The sequence below is a fragment of the Macaca thibetana genome, chromosome 1 (genome assembly GCF_024542745.1).
Source record: "Macaca thibetana thibetana isolate TM-01 chromosome 1, ASM2454274v1, whole genome shotgun sequence".
NCBI lineage: Eukaryota > Metazoa > Chordata > Mammalia > Primates > Cercopithecidae > Macaca > Macaca thibetana.
This window is the reverse complement of record NC_065578.1, coordinates 159,977,345-160,005,009: the sequence shown is the minus strand read 5'-3', so window position 1 is coordinate 160,005,009 and position 27,665 is coordinate 159,977,345. Positions and strand designations below refer to the sequence as shown.

The 27,665-nt window shown below is 51.4% G+C and overlaps 1 protein-coding gene across 2 annotated transcripts in view; it reads left to right on the top strand.

Annotated features, from left to right (window-relative positions):
- The first annotated feature begins 902 nt into the window (after positions 1–902).
- Positions 903–27,665, top strand: part of ADORA1 (adenosine A1 receptor) — a 39,027-nt gene continuing 12,264 nt past the window's right edge. The window contains exons 1-2 of one of the 2 annotated variants that reach the window (XM_050764289.1): positions 903–1,063; positions 1,551–1,872. In XM_050764289.1, the coding sequence (XP_050620246.1) occupies positions 946–1,063; positions 1,551–1,872 (440 nt within the window). In that variant the 5' untranslated portion in view covers positions 903–945. Of the gene's footprint in view, positions 1,064–1,479; positions 1,873–27,665 lie in introns of those variants that run through there. The other variant, XM_050764280.1, reaches the window with a different exon arrangement.

Here is a 27,665-nt window from a genome sequence, read left to right as displayed (position 1 = left end):
GGTGCCAGGACTACAAACTGACTGCTTTGGGAGATCCCAGAGGGGGCATTCTGAAGTCCTGCCGAAGGGATTCTGTGCCGTGAGGGGTGAGGGGTCGCTGGAGGCCAGACCAGGGCTCCCAGGAGTCCTGCATTGAGAAGGGAGAGAGTGGACACAGGAAGGCTGCGCCTCTGTCCAGTCCTGAGGCTGGGCGCGCACACCAGGCCCTTCGAAAAGCTCACATTTTTTCCAGCTTTTCTCACCCAGTATCACTTCCTTTGTTAAGAGGAGGGGGTGGGGGAGGAGACGGAGGATGAGGAGGGAGGGGCCCGCGGGTGCCGCCGCCGCCCCCGCCCCCTCCCGGTGTGCGGAGCCCGATTGTCACTCAGCTCCCGCGCCGGGGGCGACAGAGCCGCCGGTGCCCGAGTCGAGTCCCAGCCAGCTACCATCCCTCTGGACTTTACAGGCCGGCCTTGGCTTCCCCAGGAATCCCTGGAGCGAGCGGCTGCTGAAGGCGTCAAGGTGTGGGGGCACTTGAACAGAACAGCTCAGGTAGCCGGGAACTCTGCCAGCTTTGGTGACCTTGGGTAAGTCTGAGTCTCGTTTAGCCCCTGGGGCTCCCCAATGGGGGTGCAGGAGAGGGTTGAAAGAAGAGACCGGAATGCCCCCTTGGGGCAGGCCATGGGCAAGGGTCCCCGACAGAGCGGGACCCGGGGACTGCTAAGATCCAGGCACCAGACGGGTCTCAAGTGGGTGGCGCAGGGCAGGTGCGGGAACGCTGGGGTATAGGGAGAAACGCCCCAGCCTTGTCCTGGGCTCCGTCCCCAGACCCACGTCTGCCACCCCAGTCCCAGGTGCGAAACAGGGGCGCTACCTCTTTAAAAGTGTCCGGGGCTGAGTCTCTGCCGCACCATGTGATTGCTTGAAAGGCCGGGCTGGGAGCTCTGCGGCGGGAGCCGGAGGACTATGAGCTGCCGCGCGGTGTCCACAGCCCAGCCCAGCCCTACCGCGCGCGGCCCGGAGCTCTGTTGCCTGGAACTTTGGGCACTGCCTCTGGGACCCCTGCCGGCCAGCAGGCAGGATGGTGAGCTCCCTGTATCCTGTTCTGTGCACGAGGGTGGGCAGAGCCAGTCGTAGGAGACCCCTCTGTGTGTGTGTATGTGTGTGTGTGTGTGTGTGTATGTGTGTGTGTGTGTGTGTGTTTGCGCGCGCGCGCGCGCGCGCTCGCGAGCTGGGAGCTGCCTCACACCTGATAAAAAAGCCAGTGGAGGAGTGAGCGCTGCTATTTTAAGTTGCTGAATGGAACCTCTGGGAATGATAAAGGGAAGGGACAAAAATTAGGCAGTGAAGGAGCCAGGTGCCCCTCCAGCCTGGGTAGGAGCTGCATGTGCCAAGTGGGACATATTTCCATGGGGTACCTGGAGTTCCAGGGCAGCCTGAGCTCCCTGCCCCTCCCAGACAGGCTTCCCCATCCCAGGCCTCCCTGACCACACAGGTGCTTGCCTCGTGCCCCTTGGTGCCCGTCTGCTGATGTGCCCAGCCTGTGCCCGCCATGCCGCCCTCCATCTCAGCCTTCCAGGCCGCCTACATCGGCATCGAGGTGCTCATCGCCCTGGTCTCTGTGCCTGGGAACGTGCTGGTGATCTGGGCGGTGAAGGTGAACCAGGCGCTGCGGGATGCCACCTTCTGCTTCATCGTGTCGCTGGCAGTGGCTGATGTGGCCGTGGGTGCCCTGGTCATCCCCCTCGCCATCCTCATCAACATTGGGCCACAGACCTACTTCCACACCTGCCTCATGGTTGCCTGTCCGGTCCTCATCCTCACCCAGAGCTCCATCCTAGCCCTGCTGGCAATTGCCGTAGACCGCTACCTCCGGGTCAAGATCCCTCTCCGGTGAGTCCACAGTCGCTGAAGGTACTCACAGCACCGCATGATGGCTGGCTGGAGGGCTATCTAGAAAGGATAAAAGGTAGAGCATAAGACCCCAAGTAAGCCAGATGTTCTTTGGGCCATTGTGCTCCAGTCCTCACTCTGCCTTCCTGTGCTCCGCTCTGCAGTGCCAGAGAAGCAGGAGGGGGATGGGTGGCTGGAGGACTGGACTGTGAACTTACCAGTGCCCATGACCTCAAAGCTGAAGCTCTTGCAGCCAGGGAACCTGAGGCTGCCTGTCAGGCCTGGGGTGGAGGTGAAAGATTTGGAGGAGCCACTAAGGTGGGGTCACAGTGAGTGCTGGGTAGGAATGAGCTGAGCTCTGCCAGTCCCGGGAAGAGGAAGAGAAAGAGGCAGAGAAGAGATTTAGGGTGCGGTGGCAACATAATGAGGGTGGCACAACAGGGGCAGGAGCGCTGCTTCTCCAGCCAGACCCCAGCAGGCTTCCTGAAGGCACGCTTTGGCTCTCTTGTTCACCAGGTATCTCTGTGCTAGCCAGCTGTTCCTTCCAGGGCTTTCCAGCTGAACCCAATGGTCTGATTACCTTTGCCTCACTCCCACTTATGGGATCTCTGTTATAGACAGGAGGAAGGAAAAATGCTGGTGCCTACTCTTCTTATTGCTGTTGTGTTGCAAAACCATGTCTTTGCTGGTCACAGTAGAAGTGCTTGTGCTGCTTCCAGGCAGCACTGGGATGGGTGGCCTGATGGTGCTGTCCTCAGTGTGAGTGTCCAGTCCATGTTGGGGCTCCCTGCCTGGAGCTGCCAGGCCACAATCTCATCACCAGGCAGTGCCTTGGGCCACCAAGTGCCAGCGAGTGCCTGGGCATACTGCCAGGGACTGGCCCTGCTGGGACGGTCTTGTGAGGCGTGCTTGCCCCTTCTTTGAATTCTTGCCCCCAATAGATTCCTTTTCTCCTAGGGAGCTCTGACCATCTCCAGCATCTGCCACCCCCGGCATAACTTCTCTGGGATGTAGGGCCTCTGACCTCACTTGGCCCCTTGCCCGGGTAGGCCTAGGGACCCATGTTTCTCCCTTTGTGTTACATTTGTGCACATGTAACTTTTCAAAGCCTTTCTTACATGCATTATTTTTTCCTGTTATCATCATGCTGCTGTAAGGGAGGTGGAACAGGAGCTTTTAAAGGGGAAACTAAGACTCAGAGGGTCTCCTTGAAGCTCACTCGGAGAGAAGTGTGATCTAATTATCTGCCTTCCTTCCTGATTCCCCCATGCCCAGCAGCTTGATGCCAGTCTCTCTGCCCTATCTACCTCCCTCCGCCCTCCAGGTTTTCCAGGGAAGGTGGGGTGAAGAAGGGAACGCAGCCAGAAGCCCCATAGGCTCATCCACTGAGGGGCCCACATGCTGCCATTAGTCACAGGTTGCTGCTGGGCTGCACATAGAAAGCTGGTCTCAGTGCATTAGAAGAGCAGGGCCTCTGGGCCTGGCCATTATAACAAAGTGTTGCCACATTTGGAAACTCATGCAGATGTTCAGCTGTAGGAAGGCTGCTGGAGAAATTCTGTCTGCTGAGTGCTGAGGTGTGCCAAAGGTCCTGTCTTGCAGTGACAGAATGTGCCCTACTTGCCCCGTGGGGCGGGGATGGCTGTGCTGGTGGGGACAGCAAGCTTATTCCTTCAGGAGGCAGCTGCTGTGGCTTTGGGGCTGGCGTCCTGGGGAGCTGTCTTCTGAGGGTGGAGGCAGGGGCCTACACAGAGGCTGCCGTGGGCCTGAGTTCAAATCCTTGCTGGGAATTTCTAGCTGTGCAAAAGTCGCTTATTTAACCGCTTTAAGCTTTAATGTCCTTATGTATAAAAGGGAACATTAATAATAGTGCCTACTCCCTAGGGTTATTGGAATAATTTAATGAACTCATATATGCAAAGCACTTGTATTAATATTATGCCTAATATATGCAAGCCATAGGGAGGTCTTATTTGTAGTTTTATTGTCACTATTAACATACGGCTCAAGTGTGGCTGGAGAGGCAAGCCCTACTCCCGCCACTCACGCTCTTAGGTGTCATTCGGTGTCAACACATGTACACGAAGAAACACACACACAAACACATACACAACACATCTCCAAGGAGGTGTCTAAGTACTGTTAAGTTATATCTATACATGTTTCTACTCCTCTGGTGGAGTGTTGGTGCCTCAGGGCAGCAACCACATCTTATTTGTTTCTGCAAATTCTTCAGAATGCCCAGCTCAGTGTCTGGCACATCACAGACCCTCCATAAACATTGATTGAATTGGCCAGGTTTCCGGAGCGCACACAGTTGAGCCTCAAGCAGATCTTCCAGAAGGCTAACCTCTCACTTTCTTGCTGTGGGCTAGACCTGTCCCCACTTCTGATTCAGGGCCATGATCACAGATGCCCCCACCAGCTCAGCGTGGCTCCTTGACAGCCACACAGCAGCAATGCCCAGGAGTGTCCTGGCACACTGGAGAGGAGCCTTTCTCCTGAGTTAGGGAAAGGCTGCTGGGGCCTCGCTTCTCAAGCAGGGATCCTGGCTGAGGTTTTGGGCCATTCTGGGCTCCTGCGTGCCACTGCCCAGGTCCCCTTCAGGAGGAACAACATGCTCTGTTCCTCTCTACGTGGCTGGAGTCAGCAGGCTGCTGGGTCTTTGAAACTCCCCTTGGCCAGAGGTCCCTGGGCACCAGGCTTGCTGGCCTGCCATGCCAGTCAAAGGTAGATGTGGCCCTGGGCACAGAGAGTCATACTGACTGAGCATTGGCGAGGTGTGTCTGGGGCACCCAGATACAGGTGTCCACTGGCTCTCACCAAGTGGGGCATGGTTTGGTCAGTGAACCATGAATTTTTTCTTTCTACTTGGCAGAAAACCAAGAGAGAAAAGAGATTCACACCATATAATATGATCCAGTTACAAACTTTTTTTTTTTTAAAGCTCAAATTGTTGATTCATCAGTAACCTGTGGTCATTTGCATATGGTTTGCATGCAATTTGCATAGCACCTCCACATGCTTGGTAATTGAAACCCTATTCCCCTCAGCTCCTGGTTCTAGGGAATCTCTATCATTTGTCCCCTACCTCCTGACCCAGAGTTTTCTTGGTGGCACTCTGGCAATTTAGTGCCTACTCCCGGGGGCTAGTTATAGGGAAGGGTGCTAACGGGGAGCTCCCTGACCAAACCTCTCTGTGGGAAGGAGACCCCAGCAAGGGGGCTGTCCATGGCCAGCTGGGTTGGAGTGGAGTGAGGGGTGGTGGGTTTTTGCGAGTCAGGCAGACCTGAGTTTGAACCTTGCTCTGTTACTAATTAGCTATGCAACCTTTGATAAGTTATTCAGCCTCTCTGAGCCTTTCCCCTTCACCATCTGTTAAATGAAGGGGTTGGAGGCGGGGCATGGTGGCTCATGCTTGTAATCCCAGCACTTTGGGAGGCTGAGCTGGGTGGATCCCTTGAGACCAGGAGTTCGAGATCAGCCTGGACAACATGGTAAAACTCCATCACTACTAAAAAATACCAAAACCAAATAGCTGGGCATGGTGGCACATGCCTGTAATCCCAGCTACTTGGGAGGCTGAGGCAGGAGAGTCGGTTGGACTTGGGAGGTGTATATTGCAGTGAGCTGAGATCACGCCACTATGCTCCAGCCTGGGCAACAGAGGAAGACTCTATCTCAATATAAATAAATAAATAAATAAATAAACAGAAATAAATGAAGGGGTTGGATTTTAGGTCTCTGAAGTTCCTTTCAGCTCTAATTCTGTGGTTCTTCCTTATCCTGACTCCTGCCAGTGCTGTGTTGGGATCCTGGGAGGGTTTTGTTGTGTTGTGTGTTTTAGCTCCTAGGGAGTGTATGCTAGGAACAATGCTATGTTTTTAATATACTTCATCTCATTCAATGTTCATAGTCTCACTAGTAGAGCTTATTGTTACCCTCATTCTATAGACAATTCTTTTTTTTTTTTTTTTTTTTTAAAGACAGTCTCGCTGTCACCCAGGCTGGAGTGCAGTGGCACGATCTCAGCTCACTGCAACCTCCACCTCCGAGGTTCAAGTGATTCTCCTGCCTCAGCCTCCTGAGTAGCTAGAATTACAGGTGCTTGCCACCATGCCCAGGTCATTTTTTGTATTTTTAGTAGAGATGGGGTTTCACCATGTTGGCCAGGCTGGTCTCAAATTTTTGACCTCAGGTGACCCACTCGCCTTGGCCTCCCAAAGTGCTGGGATTACAGGCATGAGCCACCACACCTGGCCTCTCTATAGACAATTCTTTAGCTAAATTGAGGGCTGAGGCTTAGGGAGTTTCGGTAATTTGCCAAACAGCTTGTCAGGGGCAGAAGCAGGATTTGACTCTAGGCCTAACAGATGCCTTCAACCAGTAAGCCCATGTGTATCTTGTGTCAGCCCAATAAGCTGTAGGATTTTTGGAGGAGTTTCTAGGAAGCTGTCAGTAGGGTGATTTTTCTCGTCTGATCTTTGCCAATGACCTCTGCACTCTGCTCAGCCCCCACCCAGCATCTTCCCCTCCCTCCACCTTCACTCCAGTGGGCAGTTGAACCCTTGGCAGTCCTGCCTCTGTCCACAGCTGGAAGCCTGCCCCACTGGGCTGCTGACCCAGGGAAGCACAGCAAGGAGTGGTGGAGGAGCCCGGCGTGCTGAGCCGGAGCAGGGAAAGAAATCTGGTAAATTAGGGCATGTTCACTTTTAGGCATCAATTTAGCCCTCCCCACCCTGGCTAGCCTGGGCTTTTCTTGACAACCCTGAAATGCCTTGTGTGCCGTCATGCCCCCGCAGGTGACTGTCTGTGGCTTGTGGGTCCCAGAACACTTGTTCTCAGGTCTTGCCATCCGCTTTCAGAGAGGTAGGCTGTCTTCAGATCCTGTGTCTGAGGATGGATTAGTCATAGGCCTGAAGTGTCTGAGAGGGAAGAGGAGTTGGAGGAAGCCCTGAAGCCCAAACTCTCACACTTGTGGACTGAGGAGGAAACCGAGGTTGGAGAGAGGAGGAGCTTACGCAAGATTACTTGGCTGGGAGTTCTTTCCTCCTCTCATCTGAATACTTGCTCCCCCGCCTCTGATGTAAAAAGCTTGAGCAGAAGAGCACTTTGTAGTCACCCGCCCCTCAAGGAACAGAAAAGGGAAATATGCAGCCTCAGTGGGTGAAGTCAGCAGATCAGTGGCAGGCTTAGAGGGGAATGAGACGGAGAGAAGTTGCTTTCTGATTGAAAAATAATTTCTCTGAATTAGGGATAGCCTTCAGGTGGGTTAGGCCAAGCAGCTTGCTGGGCCAAGGGAGAACATGGCCTTTAATTGAAGAGGCATCTGGACTCCTTTCAAGTGTGAAAGCTTCCCCCAGCTGGCGTCGCGTGGTTTCCCGGAAGTTTCTGAGTGCTTGAGGAGCAACCTGCCGAGGTGTCAGCCCTGCGTGGAAGCCAGAGAATGGCCAGGATGCCTTTTACCCAGAGGCGGAGCTGTAGGGACCGCACCCTGACGTTTGCTGTTTATTTCTGAGCATGAAAGTAATCCATGTTGATTGTGAAAAATGGAAGAAAGAATAAAGACGGTAAAATCACCAGTAATTCTACCACCTACAGAGAACTACCGTTAACATTTTGGTGTTCCCGAAAATTTTTCCACACACGCGTATATATAGATATATTATTTTTACATATTGAGAACATCTATATATACATAGTTTTATATCCTATTTTATTCACTTAACATTACAAGCATTTCCCTGTGTCAACTAAAATGATTTTGTAAGGATTTTTATGGCGGTATAATATTGGATTATATTATTACTCATCCTTTGGGTCTCAGCTAAAATGGGTTCTCCTTAGGGGGGCCTTCCCTGAGCCCCACCCCACCTGGACCAGGTTAGTTTCCTCTGTTAGGCACTTGGGTTGAATCTCCTTCTCCTTCCAAGTCCATCACTCATCACCTGGGTTGCTTTCTATTTAATGTCACTCTTTCTGGGCTTGGTAAGTTCCCAAAGGCCAGGACGACATCTGCTTACATACCCCCATTTCCCCATGCCTGGCACAGAGCAGGCATGCCGGAAACCTTTTTTGAATAAATGAATATTTGAATATCATATTTATGCATTCTTATATCACTGGCTAATTCAATTGTTTCTGATTATTTATTGTTATGAAAAACGCTGTACTGTGTAATAAACCTGAACATGTACCCCTTAATCTATTAAAATACAAGTTGAGGCTGGGTGTGGTGGCTCACGCCTGTAATCCCAGCACTTTGGGAGTCTGAGGCAGGCAGATCATTTGAGGTCAGGATTTCAAGACCATCTTGGCCAACATGGTGAAACCTGTCTCGACTGAAAATACAAAAATTATTTTGTATTTTCGTGGTGGTGCACGCCTGTAATCCCAGCTACTTGAGAGGCTGAGGCAGGAGAAATGCTTGAATCCAAGAGGCAGAGGTTGCAGTGACCTGAGATCATGTCACTGCACTCCATCCTGGGCAACAGAGCAAGGCTCTGCTCAAAAAAAAAAAAAAAAAAAAAAAAAAAAAAAAAAAATTGAAATTATAAAATCAAACAAAAAAACACTTTAATGATTCACATTGTTCATAGGGTCAGAGCCAAGTCAGAACCTGGGCTGTGTCACCCAGTAAATAGCATAGGTGCTATCTGGAAGGAATGCCTTGTGAGGTTAAATATTTCCCAACTCCCTTTACTCCAACTCTGCTTTCTCCCTCACCAATTTTACCCACACTGCAAATCCCCAGGGGGCATTTGGCATTCTTTAGCCCACTTCCCCTTCTGGGCTGGGTTGGGCAGGACTGTGTGGGTCCCAAGTCTAGTCCTTATCGCCTGGTCTCTTTCCTGAAATCCTCGGCATCCTGGTGGTAAGGAATCAGTGTCCCTGGGAGAGGACTTGGGGTGAGGCACATCTTGGTTGGCCTCATTAGGCAAGTGGGGACAGACATATGGAGCAGAGAGGAAGGAAGTGGAGAGATGCAGCTCCTTGGGCGGCGTGAATCACTCCTTTAACCTCAGCCTTCTTAATTCAAGCCCAGAGGGAACTATCACCTGCTACCATCCAAAGAAAAGCCTGGCAGGTGGCCGTGGGGATAAGGAGAAGAAGGAGAGGCAGGTGGGTGGGTCTTGGCATACACAACTTCTTAGAAATACTGGCTTGAAGGTGGGCAGGGAGATGGGGACAGCTGGCAAGGGGCTTCCCTGACCCCAAAGAAGAGGACATGGGGGTACCTTCTCCTGCCTTGCTCCTTATCCTGGAAGTTTATTCCCCAGCAGAACTGCAGAGAGGTGTGGGGCTGAGGGGCTGGCAACATCCATTTATCTATTTTATAAGTGTGCTACGAGTACCTGCTATATGTCAGGCACTTTGCCAGGCCTAGGGATACAAAGATGGGCAGGCTGATCTGGTCTCTACCTCTGTCTGACAGCTCAGAGTCTCTGCTGAGATGATGGATTCCCATGGAACAAGGTGGCCAAGGAGAAGCTCTCACCCAACCTGTGGTGGGAGTGGGGATGGCAGGAGACTGGCCACTGATGCCTTGCAGAGCTGGGCTGGGCAGCTGGATCCCACTCCACACTCACTCCATGCAGCCCGGGTTGTGTAGGAAAGGCTCTTTGAAATTACCTTCTTGCCTCTTGCTTCCCCTTTGAGAGAGGAGGGCAGCTGACTTGTCCCTACACAGGGCCCTGGTACAGATAGACCTACTCATTCATTAACTCATTCATTTGTTCATGTATTCAACAAATACTTATTGAGTGCCTCATATGAGCCAGGGTCTGTTGAGATACTTTCATCAATAAAACAGAGATCCTCATGGAGAATGAATTCTAATGAATTGGAAATCAGATGCTAAATAATAAATGCAATACCTAAATCATGTAGAGTGTTAGAAGGTAGAATGTGCTATTGAAAAAAGAAAAAGGGGGCAGGGTAAATGGGATTGGAAATGCCCCAGCCCAAAATGGGGCTGGGAGAAAGGGTTGCAACTTTAAACAGGGTGGTCCAAGAGGCTTCACTGAAAAGGACCATTTGACCAAAAGCCTGGAGGCGAGGGAACATGCCATGCATGTGTAGGGAGGGCGTGCCGTGCAGGGGAGAGAACTAGAACAGAGGCCCTAGCACAGGAATGTACCTGGAGGGTTTAGGGACTAGCAAAGGGGCCTGTGGGGCTGAGATGGAGAGATAAAGGGGGAGAGTGGTCAGAGATTATGGGCCACTGGCCCAGGTACAGCACGGAGGCCACTGGAAGGACAATGGCTTTTACTCTGAGGGGAATGGGGAGCCATTGCAGGATTGAGAGCAGAGATGTGACATGATCTGACTTAAGCTTTAAAGGATCACTCTTGTTGCCATGTTGAGAATGTGCTTTAGGGACAAGGGTGCAAACAGGGGAGTAGTTAGGCGCTATTGCAGTGATTCAGGTGAGGGAAGACGGAGGTGGCTCGAAGCTGAACGATAGCAGAGGAGGTGGTGAGAAGTGGTTAATTCTGGATGTGCATTTAAAAATTTTAACTTTTAATCCACTTTGTATCGAAGTAAAAATTTTATCCAGTAAAGTGGATAAATCTCAAGTGTTCAGCTCTATAAAATTTTGCATATGTATATACCTATATACCACTACCCCGATCAATATTTAGGACACTTCCAGCATTGTACAAGGCTCCCTCCCAGTCACTACCCTCCAAAAGGCAACCTCTATTTTGACCTTTATTCTTATAGATTGATTTTGGTTGTTCTTGAGCTTTTATAAGTGGAGTCAAGCAGTTTATACCCTTTTATGTCTGGCTTCTGAAGCTCAAAATTCTTGCCAAGATTCATCCCTGTTACTGAGTAGGATTTTCCCCCTCATTGCTGTTAGAATTCATACACTGTATGAATGTACCATGATTTGTTTAAATTCATGATGTATTTTGGAAAAAAGAGCCAAAGAATTTGCTTATGACTTGGATGTGGGAATTTTCCTATAGATTGGATGTGAGAAAGAAGAGTCAATATGACCAGACTTCTACTTCTAAGCAACTGGGAGGATGGAGTTGGCATCATCTAAGGTGGGAAAGGCTGCAGGTGGTGGAAGTAAGAAAATGAGTTCAGATTTAGACATGCTGACTTTGGCGTGTCTAACAGATATCTGAGTGGAATGTTGAGCAGGTGGTTGGATATACAAGAATGAGAGGCCTGGGCAGGTGGTTGTAAGTGTGAGAGCCATGGTATGTAGATGGGTTTAAATCCATGAGGCTGGATGAGATCCCCAAGAGAGACACAGAAGAGAGGAAGACCAATAACCAAGCATTGAGAAGGTGGGAAAAGAGGAGGCACCAGCAAAGGAGACTGAAGGAGAACTCCAGACACAGGAAGAAAACTCAGAGCCAGTGTGGTACTCTGGAAGCCCAGTGTAGACATTCCACTAAGGAGGGTTGACGAATGGGTGAAGTGAGATAAGGACTGAGAATTACCACTGGATTTTGCAAGGCCATTGGTGACCTTGACAAGGGCAATGTCAAAGGAATGATGGGGGCAAAGCCTGAGTGGAGAAGGCTCAAGAGAAAAGAGGACTGGTATCGAGTACTCTTGAGGAATTTTGTTGCAAAGAGAGCAAAGGAATGGGGCAGTAGCTGTCAGGGGAAGTGGAAGCGAGCTATCTTACGCTGGGATTTTATTTATTTATTTATTTATTTATTTATTTATTTATTTATTGAGACAGAGTGTCACCCTGTTACCCAGGCTGGACTATAGTGGCATGATCTCAGCTCACTGCAGCCTCCGCCTCCCGGGTTCAAGTGAGTCTCCTGCCTCAGCCTCCCAAGCAGCTGGGATCATAGGTGCATGCCGCCACGCCTGGCTAATATTTATATTTTTAGTAAAGACAGGGTTTCACCAAGTTGGCCAGGCTCGTCTCAAACTCCTGACCTCAAGTGATCCGCCCGCCTTGGCCTCCCAAACAACTGGGATTACAGGCGTGAGCCACTGTGCCTGGCCCCCTGTGTTGTTTTTTAAGATAAAAGGGAGGCTAGTGAGTTTGTGTGCTGACAGAAATGATCCAGCAGAGGGTAAAACATTAGTGATGAAACAAAGGAGAGAATTTCTAAAGTGATATCCTGGTTTAGGCTAGTGGGGCATACATGGAGAGACTGGCTTTAGACGGGATCCTGGAGGCTCTTCTGTGGCAACATGCGGCATCCGTGGGTGCAGATGCTGGTAGGTGAAGCTCTCTCCCGATTCTTTCCATTTTCGTAGTGAATTGGGAAGCAAGGTCACCAGCTAAGAGTGAGGATGCAGTAGGAGGTGTTGGAGAGAGCAGCAAGTGTGAAATAATTCTCTAAGAAGTGGGAGAGTGACTAGGCTCAGGAAGTCTAGTATAATTGAGGGCAGCATGAAGGGCCCCCCTTAAGTTCACAATGATGAATTTGAAGTGCAACTCAGCTGCGTGGTTGTGTGTTTCTCACCAGCCACGTTCGGCTGCGTGGGCCCAGGCGTGGAGGAGGCAGAGAGTTCATTCCTTCATTAACTCAGAATGCCAGATTCATGACGACATTAAGGACCTTACCATGGGCAAGAAGGGGACCTGGGTCTCTGCCCTCATGGCACTTAGAGACTAGCAGGGAGCGAGAGCCCAGGGACACACCAGCAAGCAGGTGGCTTCGACTGCCATTTGTGAACTTAGAGGGAGCCGTGCTGGTGTTCTCTGGGGCAGGCCCTTGTTGGTTTCTCCAAAACCCCACATCGATGTCCAGAGAGACCCACAAGGGCTTCAGTAAGGCCTTGGAGGCCTTGTGGTTCCTGCTCAAGAGTTTGGATTTTTTTCTAAGTGCGCTATGAAGCTTCTGAGTGGTTTAAGCAGGGAATGACATAATTCAAATTACATTTTAAAAAGGTCAAAAGTCCTTGAGAAAATATTAGCAAATCAAATCCGGTGATATAAAAAGGATAATATATCACCACCCGAAAAGGTTTATTCCATCTAGGCAAGGGTGGTTTAACATCTGAAAAAAAATCAATCAGTGTAATTCATCACACTAACACAAGAGAGTCACTCTGCCTGCTCTGTGGAGGATGGGTTGGAGTGGGGTTAGAGAGGATGTAGGGAGCCCAGTTAGGACTGGGGGGCAGCAGGTGGGGCTTGAGGCAGGCAGGGAGTGGAGGAGGCCGTGGAGATGCACAGAACTGGAAACATTTCAGGCATGTTAGAGTTGGAACCAACTGGAAATGGGTTGAGGTGCGATGTGGGGGAAGGAATCCAATGTGACGATGCACGCTTATGGCTTAAGGCACTGGTGGATGGTGGTGCTGTTTCTGGGGATGGGGAAGGGTGGGGAGGAAGAAGAAATTGGAGGATGATTCAGATCCTATTAGGTATCCGAATGGAAGCACTGTGATGGCAGGGCCGCTGGTGTCTTCTCTCTCACCACTCTCCAGCTCTCCTCCCCTGATGTGGTCAGGCGGAGGGGCTCTCTCTTGCCTCACACAGCCTCATGGAAGGGTCTCTTAAACACCCACCAATCCAGACATTCCCAGATGCCTTCAGCCACTCCAGCTGCTCTCTTCCCACCTTACTTCTCAGGAAGCCATTGCTTTCTCAGACTGGGACCACAGCAGTAGGAACATGAGGCTTCAGGCTCCCTGAAGCTTCCAGAAGGAGACAGCAGAGTTGGGGGGCCCTCTGGCTAGGCTCCTTTAGAATGTGGCACAGTGGCTTCTGGGACATTAAGGCCTCCTATCCCTACCCCAGGCCTCTGCCCCTCCCCAGTAATGCTTAGGAGAATCCTGGCCTCTGCGTGCCTCCAGGGTCTCGTTTCTCATCATTGCTGGAACCCAGCCAGTGGTCTGCATTGTGGATTGTGTTAACTCCGGCACAGTGGTTCCTACTCTGACTCACAACAATCAGGGTCCTCTCATAGCTGCTGTAGAGCACTGAGTGGCCCCATTTCAGCTAATGCAGCAGAGAACCTGGTCAATCAATAAGCAGGCATCGACAAGTGCCAGCTCTAGCCTGGCCCTGATAGCAGAGCAGGAGGGATGGGGAGCCCCAGGGTTGGCATGGGGGCACGCTGTGTCCCAGTCATCCTGGCCTGCTCGTGGCAGCCCCGTCAGCTCCTGCATGCAGAAATCATCTCCTTTTGCCTCATGTAGCAGAGAACACTTTGCACTGCAGTTGGCAGGGTTGGTGTGGGCGGTGAGAGCCAGACCTCCCAACTCTCACCATGCACCCTGCTCTCAGAGGCTACCAGTTTCCAATTCTCACTTCCCCACCACTGGGAGAGCAGGGGCTGAGACTCCAGCATGGCAAGAGCCAGTTCTCAGCTCCTTTTCTCTATGCCAACAGAACTGAGGGCTCTGATGCATACCCACCCTGCTGGAATGGTAACGCACCAGTGATTCTTTAGGGGCAGGAGATGGGATGGTCTGTTTGGAAAAAGCTCCTCTAACCTGGATTTTTTTTTTTTTTTTTGAGATAGAGTCTTGCTTTGTTGCCCAGGCTGGAGTGCAGTCGCACGATCTCAACTCACTGCAACCTCTGCCTCGTGGGTTCAAGCGATTCTTCTGCCTCAGCCTCTTGAGTAGCTGGGACTATAGGCTGATGCCAGCACGCCCAGCTAATTCTTTTCTATTTTTGTTAGAGACGGGGTTTCACCATGTTGTCCAGACTGGTCTCAAACTCCTGGCCTCAAGCGATCTGTCTGCCTCGGTCTCCCAATGTGCTAGGATTACAGGCATGAGCCACCACGCCCAGCCTAACCTGGATGTTTTTAATGACCCCCCTTTCCAAGAGGCGTCTTCCTCCTGCTGCTTTACAGAGTCACTCTAGTGAACTGAAGGGTAAGAGCAGTCTCCCCACGCAGTCAGACTGGAGTAAAAATCATAGTTCAGGTGCTTAGAGCTGTGTTGTCTTGGATAAGTTGCTTAACCTTTCTGAGCTGCTTCCATTTCCTCTTCTGTAAAGCAGGATTCATAATGCCTCCTTCCTAGGGTTGCTGTGAGGCTAGGAGATAGTGTACATTCAAGGGCTGGCACATAGTAGGCACTCCATAAGTGGGGCTGTTACTGTTGTTAAATAATCCAAAGTTTGTTTTTTATTTACCACTTGATGTTATGTGACCACTATGATCCCTGTGGGTTCAGGTCAGTGTCAAAATGATTTGCATGCACTATGAGGGCAGGGCATGGTACCATCCAACTCTCCTGCCCATCGTAACCAGCACCTAACGTGTGTCTGACTGGCACTTAGTAGGTGGCTTAATCAATGTCTGTGGAGTGAAGAAATGAGGGAATGCTCCAATAGAGGAAGGACACCTTAGTGGGGAAGACTGAGTAGCCAGGTTGGGAAGAAGTCATTTGGATATTTTATATTCACCTACAGAAGACAAAGGTAGGTAATGGAGAAGGAAAGGTTATTTAATTAAAACATCCCTAAGAGTTCAGAGGGTGGGGTGCACAGAGGGGTGAATGGGGTCACCGGAGCTTGTACAGCAAGTTAGGGTGTGAGTATCCTGGTCTCCTGGCTCTCACCTTGGCTCCCTGCTGTCCCCATGCTGCCTGTTTGTATGCGGGGAAGAGTGTTGACATGACTGCTTCCAGGGTGTGAGTAGTTCCTCCTGATCCCCCCTTCTCTTGGAGGCCTTGTCCTGTGCAGCTCCTGGTGGGGAGCTGGCTCTGAGGGAGCTGAAGTGAGCGCTCCCCTGGGGCCTGGCAGCTCTGTAAATTGACTCTAGGGAGGAAACCGTTCAGTGTGTTTGGGGACTCAGCAGGCTGTGCCCAGCACACACACCTGCCACAATGCCCTGTTCTCTGTAAAAACAACCCCCCAACCCACCATTATGGTCTCCTGGGGCCATAAATGGGAGAGCTGATAGAGTGGCCTTGATAACAGTGATGCAAACAACATTCAGAGTGGCTGTGTCAGGTCCCAGGGGCTAATAACAGCTTAGAATAAGGGGTGTTGTCTCAGTCCGTTTTCTGTTGCTGTAACAGAATACTGCAGACGGAGTGATTTACAAAGAAATAAATTTATTTGGCTCATGGTTCTGGAGGCTGGGAAGTCCAAGAGCATGGGGCTGGGATCTGGCGAGGGCCTCCTTGCTGTGTCAGAGTGGAGGGCATCACATGGTGAGAGGGCAAGAGTGTGTCAGCTCAGTCCTCTTGTCCTCTTCTTATAAAGCCACCAGTTCCACTGGGGGGACCCCCACCTTGATGACCTTATCTAATCCTAATTACCTCCCAAAGACCCCACCTCCAAATGCCATCAGCATAAGAATTTAGGGATTTAAGTTTTCAACACATGAAATTTGGGTGACACAGTCAGGTGTGAAGGCATGAAGCCCCCCTCCACCACCACCTTTAATCATGACAGGAGGCCACAGTGGCTTCAGGTTCTTAGTGGGGTGTGTATTCACATATGTACACCTGTGTGTCTGTGTGTGTGTGTGTGTAGGGGGTTATAGCTTTTTAATCTTTATTTATAAGTCAAAAAATGATATTCTTGGCTTCCAGACCTTTCATTCAATTCTGCTTGCTCACTTCCATGCAGCCCCTGCCCCTAGTCCCTCATTCTCCACGGGCCAGACAAGAGTCTAATGGTTTCCTGTTTGTGCCCCACCCATTAATCCTTCTTGATGTAGATTACATGTTCAAGACAACAAGTGTTTTCTGACGGCATAAGTCTGTTCTCAAGGACGTAGACCACAGTCAGTGCGGAGACAGGCACGTTTCCAACTGCCGCGGTGGCAGGAGGCCTGAGCAGGCCTGGCCCACGTCCAGGCACACAGTGCAAGGCCACCTCCCCGGCCTGGAGGCGCAGCCCCACACCTCCTTCCACCTGTACTCAACACTCACTTTCCTTGTCTCCCAGTCAGTCTCTTCTTAACCTGTTTAAGAGTTATGGAGAATGATAAAAGAAAGGGATTTGACATCAAGACCACCTCTTACACACACACACACAGCTGTTCCCTTCTCTTGTCTAATTTCTACTTAGTCTTTAACACTCAGCTCAGATGACACCTCCCCCAGGAAGCCTTCCTTGTTTTGGCCTGCATGTTCCCACGGCTCCCTGTGTTCCCCTTTAACATAACCCTTATCAAGTTGCACTGGCCTGTGAGCGATTTGAAGGTGGGGTCCAGGCCTCTTCATCTCTCTACCCACAGTGGTGGATGGTTTCTGCTGTTTCAGTATTAATGAATCACTGAATGAATGGTAATAGTAGTGACGCTTGTGTGCCTAGGATTGCTAGGCCCTGTGCTAAATACTTTATATAGATTATCTTGCTGAAATCCTTGCACAATTTTATGAAGAGTCCCTAATAGTATTTTATACTAATAAATTAAATAATATATCCCCATTTTCCACATGAGAGAGCCGAGACTCAGAGAAATTAAACTACCAGGTAACAGCCACACAGCTAAGTAAAACCAGAGTTGTTGAATGAATAATTGAATGCATGAATGAAAAGATCCGTACTTGAGCCTTGACTCCAGTGCTTGCTGCTGGGTGACCTTGAGCAAATCACTTACCTCTGTGGGTCTCAGTTTATAGGATGGGCACCATTCCAATCCCCACTGCGGAGCTGTCTGTGAGGCAGTGCTCTTGGAACGGGAGGGAGAATGGCTTCATTGTTCAGGGGTGAGTTGGCTCTGAGTGTGCCTGTGGAGGGGTTGCCCTGACAGGAAGAGTAGGGCCTAGAGAATGTCCCCTCCCTGTCTATGCAGACTTCAGCTGTGGGAGAGACACCGACTCACACCCACCTCCTGTGCAGAGGCCCCAGAGCCACCTCATCCTCAAGGGATTCAAGCCCAGTGCCAGCGTACAATTCAACCACTGTGGGCTCCCTCCCCGCCATCCCCAAGGCATGGCTCCCTACCTCATGTGCCTGGGAGTTTGAATTCAGTCCACAGTCAAGACTTGAAGAAAAAATGTTCAAAGGAGGAGAACCAAGGACAGGGGAGGCCCCCACCGCCCACCAGACTTATAAACCAATGTGTATAAGAGGTGGCCTTGATGTCAAATCCCTTTCTTTTGTCATTCTCCACAACACCAAGGCCTAGACAGGTTAAGAAGACACTGACCGGGAGACGAGGAAAGTGTGTTGAGTCCAGGTAGAGTGAAGTGATCCCGCAATCTGCCCAGCACAGGGGAGACTTGGGGCTGGGAAAACAGGATGCCTGAACTCTGGGCCTGGGCGCCATGGTGCCCACTTGGAGGCCACCTTCCCCTCTGACCTGCACCCTCATTAGTAAATGGGAATAGCAACCCAGCCTGACTTCTCAGGGTTGCTGAGGCAGGTCTGGCCGCCTGTAAGGATCCGGTGAGTGGTGGGTGTGTGCAGGGGCTGACAGAAGGGAAGGGGCGCTGAGAGTCACAGAATGCTGAGTGCAGCCTGGAGGGACACAACACAGCTTGGGCTTTGGAGTCTGGCTGGCCGAACCAGTCTCCCAGTCCCAGCTCTGCCACCTGCTTGCTGTGTGCCCGTGGCTGTCCTCTTTGAGCCTCGGCTTCTACGTCTGTGAAGTGGAACTAATATTATGTGCCTCACAGGACTGTGGAGGGAACCAGTGTTTAACCACCATCTCTCTCCAGTTTCAGGGGCTCATTCTTCTTTTCCTGCTGTTTGGTGGGAGGGAGGAGGATGGATGGATAGTGGCGGGTGTGTCTGTCTGTCTCTGTTGTAGTTGGGGTAGACAGTGTGGCTTGAGGAGTTCCTGTACAAGCCTGCCAAGGCCTGAAGTTGGCAGGCCCGGCCTTGGGGAAGTGATTGTGGCAGGGCTGGGAGGCGTCTAAAGCCCTGCACTCAGGTCAGAGTGTGCTCCGCCACTGCTCACTGCTCTGGGTATGGTGCCTGGGGCACCTGCCTCTGAAATGTCAGATGGGCACCTCCCTTCCTCCTTCCAGTTCCTCTGGGAGCCCAAGGGGCTGCCTGGCACTAGAAGTTCCCAAGGAAGGAAGACTTGCAGCCTGGTGGGGGAGGGGTGCCTACATGTTGGGCATCTCCTCAGTGTCAGGGGTGGCACCGGGTAACTTCTTTGGTAGCAGATTTAATTTTATTTAGTCTTGCAAGGCTGGTATCAACATCACTTCCCTTCGCCAGTGTCTTCAAGGGAGTTTCTAGGCTGAGGACAAGACAGAATATAAGATCTTGGCCAGGCATGGTGGCTAATGCCTGTAATCCCAATACTTTGGGAGGCCAAGGTGGGAGGATCGCTTGAGCCCAGGAGTTTGAGACCACCTGGGCAACATAGGGAGTCCCTGTCTCTAAAAATAATTTAAAAAATTAGGCAGGTGTGGTGGCGTGATCCTGTGGTCCCAGCTACTTGGGAGAGTGAGGCAGGAGGATCGCCTGAGTCTGGGAGGTTGAGGCTACAGTGAGCCATGAGCACCCCTGCACTCCAGGCTGGTTGACAGAGCGAGATCCTGTCTGAAAAAAAAAGAGAGAGAGAGAGAGAGAGAATATGGAAATATGGGTTCAGTCTCAGCTTAAACACTAACCATCCAAGTTGTAGCTGTAGGCATGCACTGAACCTTTCTGGGCCTCAAATTTCCAACCTGTAAAGTGGCAACCGCAGAACCTGTTCTTCTTAGCTCATAAGCTGGAGTGTGCATTGGATAGGATCGTTGGTTTGGAAGTGCTTTGCCAGGCGTGTTGTAATGGACTGCTATCATTTTGCTGAGGCAGGGAGCCTCTTTCCCCTCTCTTCTCCCATCCTGGTTCCTGGCCTTTCCTTTCCTCATATCGGGGGAGGTGGCTATCCATTAAGAGAAACTGGTCTCACTGGTGAATCTGTGATGGATCCTGCAGGGATTTGTGTTCCTATTTCCTTCATGATCCAAAACAATGCCTTTCTTTTTCTGGGCTTCCTCAATCACCCTCTTCCCCAAACAAGGGTGGAGAGAGCTCCTTTTGTGCCCGATATTGGGCTGAGTGCCACTGGGCCTTGCTACTCAAAGCATGGTCAGGGACCAGCAGCCTTGGCATCTCCTGGGAGCTTGTGAGAAATGCAGAGTCTCAGTCCCCAGCCCAGATTGTCTGACTCATCATCTGCATTTTTAAAGGACCCCAGGCGATTCACATGCACATTACAGTTTGAGAAGCTCAGACAATGAAGGATACTGCGGAATATAAAACCGCAGTCCCTGTCCTCAATTTCTTCACAGCCTCACGGGAATGGCAGTGCATGAAATACAAAACACTGATTTTAAAATCTACTCTTATAGTAATTTTGAAAGCTGGATTTGCTCACTCCACAACGTATGTTTTGAAGTATTATGTTGTACCCCATAAATATATACAATTAGTATTTTTCAGTAAAAAGAAATAAAATTCCATGAAATAAGCAAACAAAGGACTTGGTAGCTCATGCCTATAATCCCAGCACTTTGGGAGGCCAAGGGAGGCGGATCATTTGAGGTCAGGAGTCTGAGACCAGCCTGGCCAACATGGTGAAACCCCATCTCTACTAAAAATACGAAAATTAGCTAGGCGTGGTGGTGCACGCCTGTAGTTCCAGCTACTCGGGAGGCTAAGGCAGGAGAATCACTTGAACTGGAGTGGCAGAGGTTGCAGTGAGCCGAGATCCCGCACCACTGCACTCGAGCCTGGGTGACAATGAGACCTTGTCGCAAAAAACAAACAACAAAAATACATGCTTTAGAGGCAGCTGGCCTAGGTTGCAATGACGATTCTGGCAGTAGCTGTATGACCTTGGGCAAGTTGCCCAGTCTCCACCTGTGGAGATGGGTCCCTTCCTCCTAGGATGAAGAGTAGAGGAGGGCTGTATGCGAAAGCTCAATGCTAAATGGTAGCTCTGACATCACCGATGCAGCAGACAAAGACTCCATCTTACAGATGAGGAGCCTAAGGTTCTGAGAGGTGACGTGATTTGCTAACAGCAGGTCTGAGTCTGATTCCAATCCAGGTCCTCTAACGCTGTCAAGAGTCTGTCACAGTGTTTTGTCACCCTGAGCCTTGGCCCCCCTAGCCAGCCAGTGTGCTCTGTGGGAGACGGTGGGCACCAGCTGAGGAGGTTGGGAGGAGAGAGAGCAGTGTAGGGGTCAGGCCTTTGTGGAATTGGAAGTTGGAGGCCCTGGGGTTGAACCTTCCAAATGTCCCAGACTGTCAGTGTTTCTATCAACTGGGTGAGGGAAGCCACTCTATGCCTGTTCCCCGACGTGCCCTCTGTGACACTGCTCATGTCCACCCCTCCCCTGGTCGCAGTGCATGTCCTGCCCGATTCTTGCCTAGTGGAGTTCCCCAAGGCCCATTACTACTGGCTCTCTGCATTTTTTTTTTTTTAGATGGAGTTTTTGCTCCGTTGCCCCATCTGGAGTGCAATGGCACGATTTTGGCTCACTGTAACCTCCGCCGCACGGGTTCAAGCGATTCTCCTGCCTCAGCCTCCTGAGTAGCTGGGACTACAGGTGTATACCACCAAGCCTGGCTAATATTTGTATTTTTAGTAGAGACAGGTTTCTCATGTTGCCCAGGCTGGTTGTGAACTCTTGACCTCAGGTGATCCACCCTCCTCGGCCTCCCAAAGTGCTGGGATTACAGGCATGAGCCGCGGCGCCCGGCCTGCATTTCCTTTTTCCAGCTCTGAGCACAGCACCTTGAAGTTTCCATGAATGGTGGATGGAAACAAAAGGATTTGATTTAATAAGCTTCCTCCTCCTCCACACACACCATGCGTTTCCCCCTTCCAGGGTCGTGGCAGATCGGAGTGATTTATAGGACTTCGCAGAAGTGGAAGAAATGACGGAAATTGAGTTTATTGATCAACCCTCAGAGAAGCTGCCTGGCAGGCTCCTGGCCTGGGACATTGCCAGCAGCTAACATGCTGTTCCGTTTTACCCGTGCAAATGCCGGGGGCACAGACCAGCTCCCAGAGGAGGAGGACAGGCTGTTCCCCACCTCCACCCAGGCTGGGAAGTGAGGAGAAGGGCTGGTTTTGCAGTGGGAGGAAGTGTGCTAGACGCCTGCGAGGACCACCTAATTAACTGGCTTGAGATATTGGGGCTGGGTGGTTGAGGCGGGACCTTCGAGTGGAGACCCTGAGCATTCTGTAGGAGTCCCCTCAGCTGAGACCGTGGGGAGCGGAGCTCTGCTGCCTGCCAGTAGGGATGTTGTTGTTGAGATGAGCAAGAAGACTCAGGATGGCTTCCTCTTACCAATTCCTCCTACTTTCTTAACGTTTAAGGTGACGATTGCAATACTCGGCTTAATGATCTGCCATGTTTGTAACTGTTTTCTAGTCATTATGTTTGTTTTCTTTTTTCCTTTTCTTTTTCTGCCTCTCTGGTTTTAATTGAGCATTTTATATGATTGCATTTCCTTCCCCAAATATTATTGAGTCCTTACTGTGTGCCAGATACTGTGGTAGGTGCTAGGAAGATGATTTTGAACCAGATTTGGTCTCCGCCCTTCAGGTACTTGCAGTTATGTGCTCTGGGAGAAAAATAAAAGAATTTTTCTGATTGTCTCACATGGGGAAGAGAAGGGAGCCAGCCCCTAGATGATCTAGGAGACCTCACATTCCCACTTCCTGCTGCGTGTTATTCTGGGGAGGGGGGTCTCTGGCTCACCTGTACCCACTGGGTGAGCCTGGGTGCCCCCCACCTCCCACTGCATCTGTGTGTCTGGGCCCCTCCTCCACAAAGCCATCCCTGGAGCTGGGGCAGAAGCCCCTGAGCACATGCAGTGGGGCGGGAGGGCTGTAGCTGCTGCTAAACTCTTTCTTGGGCTCTGCCCTGGCCTGGGTGACTGCTGGCTGGGGAGGACTGGTTCCTGGATTGGGCCTTGCCTGTAGCTTCTGCAGGGACTCTGTACACTGTGGGCTTGGTGAGTGCTTATGTGGAGGGACACAGGGCAAAGAGAGCGTCAGGAGATACCAAAGAGGGACAATGGAAAACTGCTGGGTCCCGGGGTCCTTCCTGCTGTTATTTGGGCTCTGCACTCCTTTGCCTGGTTGCAAGGTGGGGAGAAAGGCCAGGAGCGGTGAGAATATGACTGTACTTCCTCCAGGTCCCAAGAGTGGTGTCTCCTTGAGTTCTGATGCAGCAGGAAGAACTGAAGTTAGACTCTGGGAAGGACTTTCTAATGTGGAAGCACAAGCTATGGAATGCGGAGCTGAGTGTGGGGGTAGACTCTTTCTTTGGAAAGATTTCCAAGGTGGTGAGCTCTTCCTGTCCTCTCTGTTCTCCTCTACCTGCTGTCTGTCAAATCTTTTCCAGAGTGGGGGACTAGGTGCTGTGATCTTTAGGGGGCCCTGACAACCCAAGCTCAGTGAGAACAGCCGCCTCCTCAGAGCACAGCATCCCAATCTCTCCGGCTCAAGAGGCACCTCCTCTTGTCACTCCAGGCTGTCAGCAAGCATCCAACCTGTTTTCTAGGTCCCAACCCCAGCTGGTGCCTTTGGGCTGATCTCGAGTCTGCACGGGATCTCTCCAGTGGGGGTCGGATTTATAGTCCCTTGGTGGAAATAGGCCTTCACGCAGATGCCCTGTACCCCGTGGTTCTAGGCAGGCCAAGAGATGCTCTGAAGGGAGGTGGGAGGAAGGGCATGGGTTCCCCCTGATTCCACCTCCCATATCTCCAGTATTCCTCCCTGGCCACTTCCCCAGTGGAGCTTTACTGGGGTTCTCCAGGGAGTGTGGCTTCTCCAGGATCCTGTGTAGGGTTTAGTGCTGGGCTGAGCAGGTTCCCAAACCCCCACCCCAGACTCAGACACTTTCGTCAGTTAGATCAGGGATCTAACCTGTTCTGTACGAGGTTGAGTTAAGTAGGAGAGCTGGCTGTGAAATAGATATGGAAACTATGTGACTTGCCTTCCAAAGTGAAACAGAAGTAATTTTTTGTTTATCTATGTCCTTGCAACCTGTTTTGTATCTCTTCAAGGGCCGATTGTGTATTCCCGTAGAATCAGGGGTGTGCTCCTGTTGGAGATAGCAATGGTCACCTGGTGCTACTGTTCATTGAGTGCCCAGATAAGTTACTGCGCCAGCCTCATCCTCACAGGGGGCCTGCCAAGCCAGCCTTCTCCTCCCATCGTGACCAGACAAAACAAAGGCTCAAAGAATTGTTACTTGCTCAAGGCCACAAGCTGTTAACGGTGGAGTCACAGTTTGAACTCGGATCTTACCCCACAGCACGCTTCATTCATTCATTCATTCATTCATTCATTCATTCATTCCACTCAATACATATTTATTTCTCTTTACATTCCATCTTGCCCCCCATCTTCCTCTCCATGGGGCACAGAGCTAGAGCATGCAATCCTTTCAGGAGCGGCTCCCTTCCGGGGAGGTGTGGGTGCCCCTCACCACTGCCCCTGGTCTCCTCTTCCCCATGAGGAGTTGGGTGCTCAGTGCCCCTCCCTCCCTTTGCTAGTGCTGAACTCAGCTCTCCATAGAAGATGATTTGACGCATTCCAGAAGAAGGGAACCGTGACCTGCTAGAGCCCAGAAAAGATCTCATTCAATCCCTCATCATCCCGACACGGACACAGAGGCCCCAAAAGGGAAAGGGTCTCCCCCAAGGCCAGCTCACCTCTGGCACAGCCTGGACCAGAACAAGGGTCTCCCAATTCCCACCACAGTGAGGTATTCCAAGGGAGGACTGCCCTCCTTTGAGGGTCCAGCATGGGCCCCCTCTGCTCTCCTGAGCCTGCAGAATTCTGTTGCTTCCTGGCTCCCTCCTGCCTGGGCTCTCCCCATGTGCCAGCTGGGCTGGAGAATTCTCTGCTGCTCTCCTAAGTGGCCACAGTCTGCAAAGACCAGAGAGGCCTATGGGAAGCCGCATAAAGCCATCAGCTCCCTTCCCACCACGGCAGGCCTTTCCACTTCGCTGGAAAAGGAATTTTGCCCCTGTTAGCACCCTGGCCATCCCAGTGAGGTCTCCCTGCAGCAGCTACTCACAGGTCATTGAGTCTGAATGCAGATGGGATGGTTTTTTCCTGTCCCATGGGATGAGTCAGAAACAGTCACCCATAGCAGGTGGGGCCAGTTGGCCTTAGTCCTTTTGCCATCCCGGTCTTCCTTGGAGAGGTGGAGAGAATCAAATCTCAGTGCAGAAAGAGCTGAGAATGCCGAGGTCTGGGTCCAGTTTTCCTGCGTGTACTGTCCAGGTGAGACACCCTCCTCCTCGAGGACCAACCCCTTACGGGGATGTGGGGGCTATACCTGAATTTGGGAGGTGAGGAGGTGGCTGCATTGTGAAATCGCCCAGGGCATTGTCTCAAAGTGCGATACCTTGGCCTCCTGGCTGTGGAAAAACATTCCATAGGATATGCCCTGGACTGGGAGAAAGGGATGAAGATCAGAGGCAAATATACTTTGAAAACATGCCTCCTCCAAATCTGAAAGCCTCCCACTTTGCACCCCACCCTCTGAAGCCCCCTCTGGATCAGAACCACAGAGCAAATCCAAACTTCTGTTTGTTGGGATGAGAACGCCCACCTAGAGAGAGAGAGAGAAGAGCTCTCTGCAGGCACACAGGTGTCCGGGGAGCTTGTGCTGTCAGTCATCCATGAAACCTTTGAGTGGGGGTGCTGGTGGCGCTCTCTGCCCTGTGCGTTGCAGCACACACCGCTCTCATCAGACTGGGGATCCCTTTGCTCAGGTGCTGGGCCTCTCCTGTGGACTGAGAGTTCCTTCCTGGTGGGAGCTATGTTTATTCTGCTCATGTCCAGCGCTCAGAAAGGGGCCCTGAATCCGAAGGACAGATGGTGGGGGAGGTTGCTCAGAATAGAGGGTGTTACTGAGTCACACACAGGAACCTCGTTATTTTTCCCACCAGGCTGAGGAGTTATTTGTCCTCAGCAAGTGACCAGGAGTGATTTCCAAGGCCCATTACACTAATGACCTAGTCAATTTATCCTGCTGTTTTCTTTCAAGACACAGAGTGTCTTCCCCACTCCCTGTAGCCCTGCAGGCTGGCCTGGGGTGTCAGCCCCGGTCTCCTTTTGGGGATTGATGGGCACTGATGTTCTAGATGGTGAATGACGCCACAGAGCCCCTCACAGTGGGATTCAAGGCAGGATTCTTAGGCCCGATATCCTGCCCCCTCCCCAGGGCCCCTGAAGCAGACTCCCCTGGGCAATGTTACTGTTAAATATTTGGCCCCTGGAGTGTGCCCAGCACTTTTGATTGTATCTGGTTTCCTGTTCTCCTTGGGGAGGAAGAATTTCTCTGCAGGAAGTAGTTTAATAGTCTGAAAGCCTTATTTTCCTGCTCTTGAGATCCAAGTTTCCAGTTACAAGTGGCTGAGAACCTTGATAAGAGAGGAGGCGGGAAGGAGGGGACCAGAGCTATGAACTGTCACTCCTTCCCAGCCAAGGGCGAGGGAAGGGAAGAGGGAGGATTCAGTCCCTAACTATCCAAACCGCAGGACCGCAGAAAGACGTGGACCTCTGGCATCCCCCGGCCCTCCACCTCCCTGCACCCATGTCCTTCCGTGAGGAACACGTGATGAGAAACAGGGATGGCCAGGCCTGAGGACACTGCTCCGGTCTCAGCAGTTGACAGGACACTGTGTCATCCTGTTAGCATTTTCCAAACCCACGTGTGGGTTCTTTCGCCTCTGAGTGAAGGCGTTTGTAAGAGTTGGGTGGCTCACTCATACCTATACCTCTGGCAGGGGTTTCTTAGAGATGACTGTGCTCAGTTCTTCCTGATGCAGCTTTACTCTTGAACCATCTGAGTCTAACCAGGAACACAGAAATCATTTTAGGTGTTTACAGCTGAGGGTCTTATACCAGGAATTGGTGATGAAGCAGCCGAGACACAAACAGGGAGAGTGAAGTAACCCAGAGATGAGTAACAACAGGAAGCTACCCCGAGGCAGAAGGACAAAGTGAGGAGGTGGTGATCCCGGAGCCCAGGGGCTGCAGTTGGCTGGTGGAAGCTGCACCCATGGTGGGTTTGTCTGGTGTGTAGTGGAGCCATGGAGGAGTCATAACCACTGCCTAGTGCACGGCTGGGTCAGGGAGGTGGACAGCTCCCGCCCCCCGCACCCGTCCCCATTGCTCCAGCACTGCAGTATTTCCTGTGGACCTGGATAGCCCCAGGGCTCGGGAAATGCAGCCTGCCAGGGTCAGCCCCATGGTGATACAAAGCAGGGCAGGGTCAGGAGAGAAAGCCAAGGACAGACAGCTTCAGAACCGGCGCACTCCAGTCTCATCCCTGCAGTGGTGGCTGGCTTCTTTACACCTTTCTCGCTTTGGCTGTTCTGCATTCACCAAAGAGAATTCTGTAGGGCCTCTATGCCCACTCCCTCTTCCTTCTTTTTTCTCTGTCAGATGTATCTTTGCTGATTGGTCCCATGGTGTGTTCACCATCTGATGGCATCTTCCTACTTTTTTTTTTTTTTCCATTATTTTTTTGAGATGGAGTCTCGCTCTGTCACCCAGGCTGGAGTGCAGTGGCATGGCTCACTGCAACCTCTGCCTCCCAGGCTCAAGCGATTCTCCTGCCTCAGCCTCCTAAGTGGCTGGGACTATAGGTACCTGCCATCATGCCCAGCCAGTTTTTGTATTTTTAGTAGAAATGGGGTTTCACCATGTTGGCCAGAGTGGTCTCGAACTTCTGACCTCAAGTGACCGCCCGCCTTGGCCTCCTAAAGTGCTGGGATTACAGGCATGAGCCACTGCGCCCAGACTGAGCTCTTCCTATTCTAAAGTGGCTTATCGTTTATGTTCTCTGAGTCAGCCTAACAATCAGTCCCCAGTGGCATCCAGGAGTGCCCTCTGAGGGTGTAGACAAGGAGAGGTCACCCCTCTGTGTGCCGCTGGGCCTCCAACTAGAAGTGATCT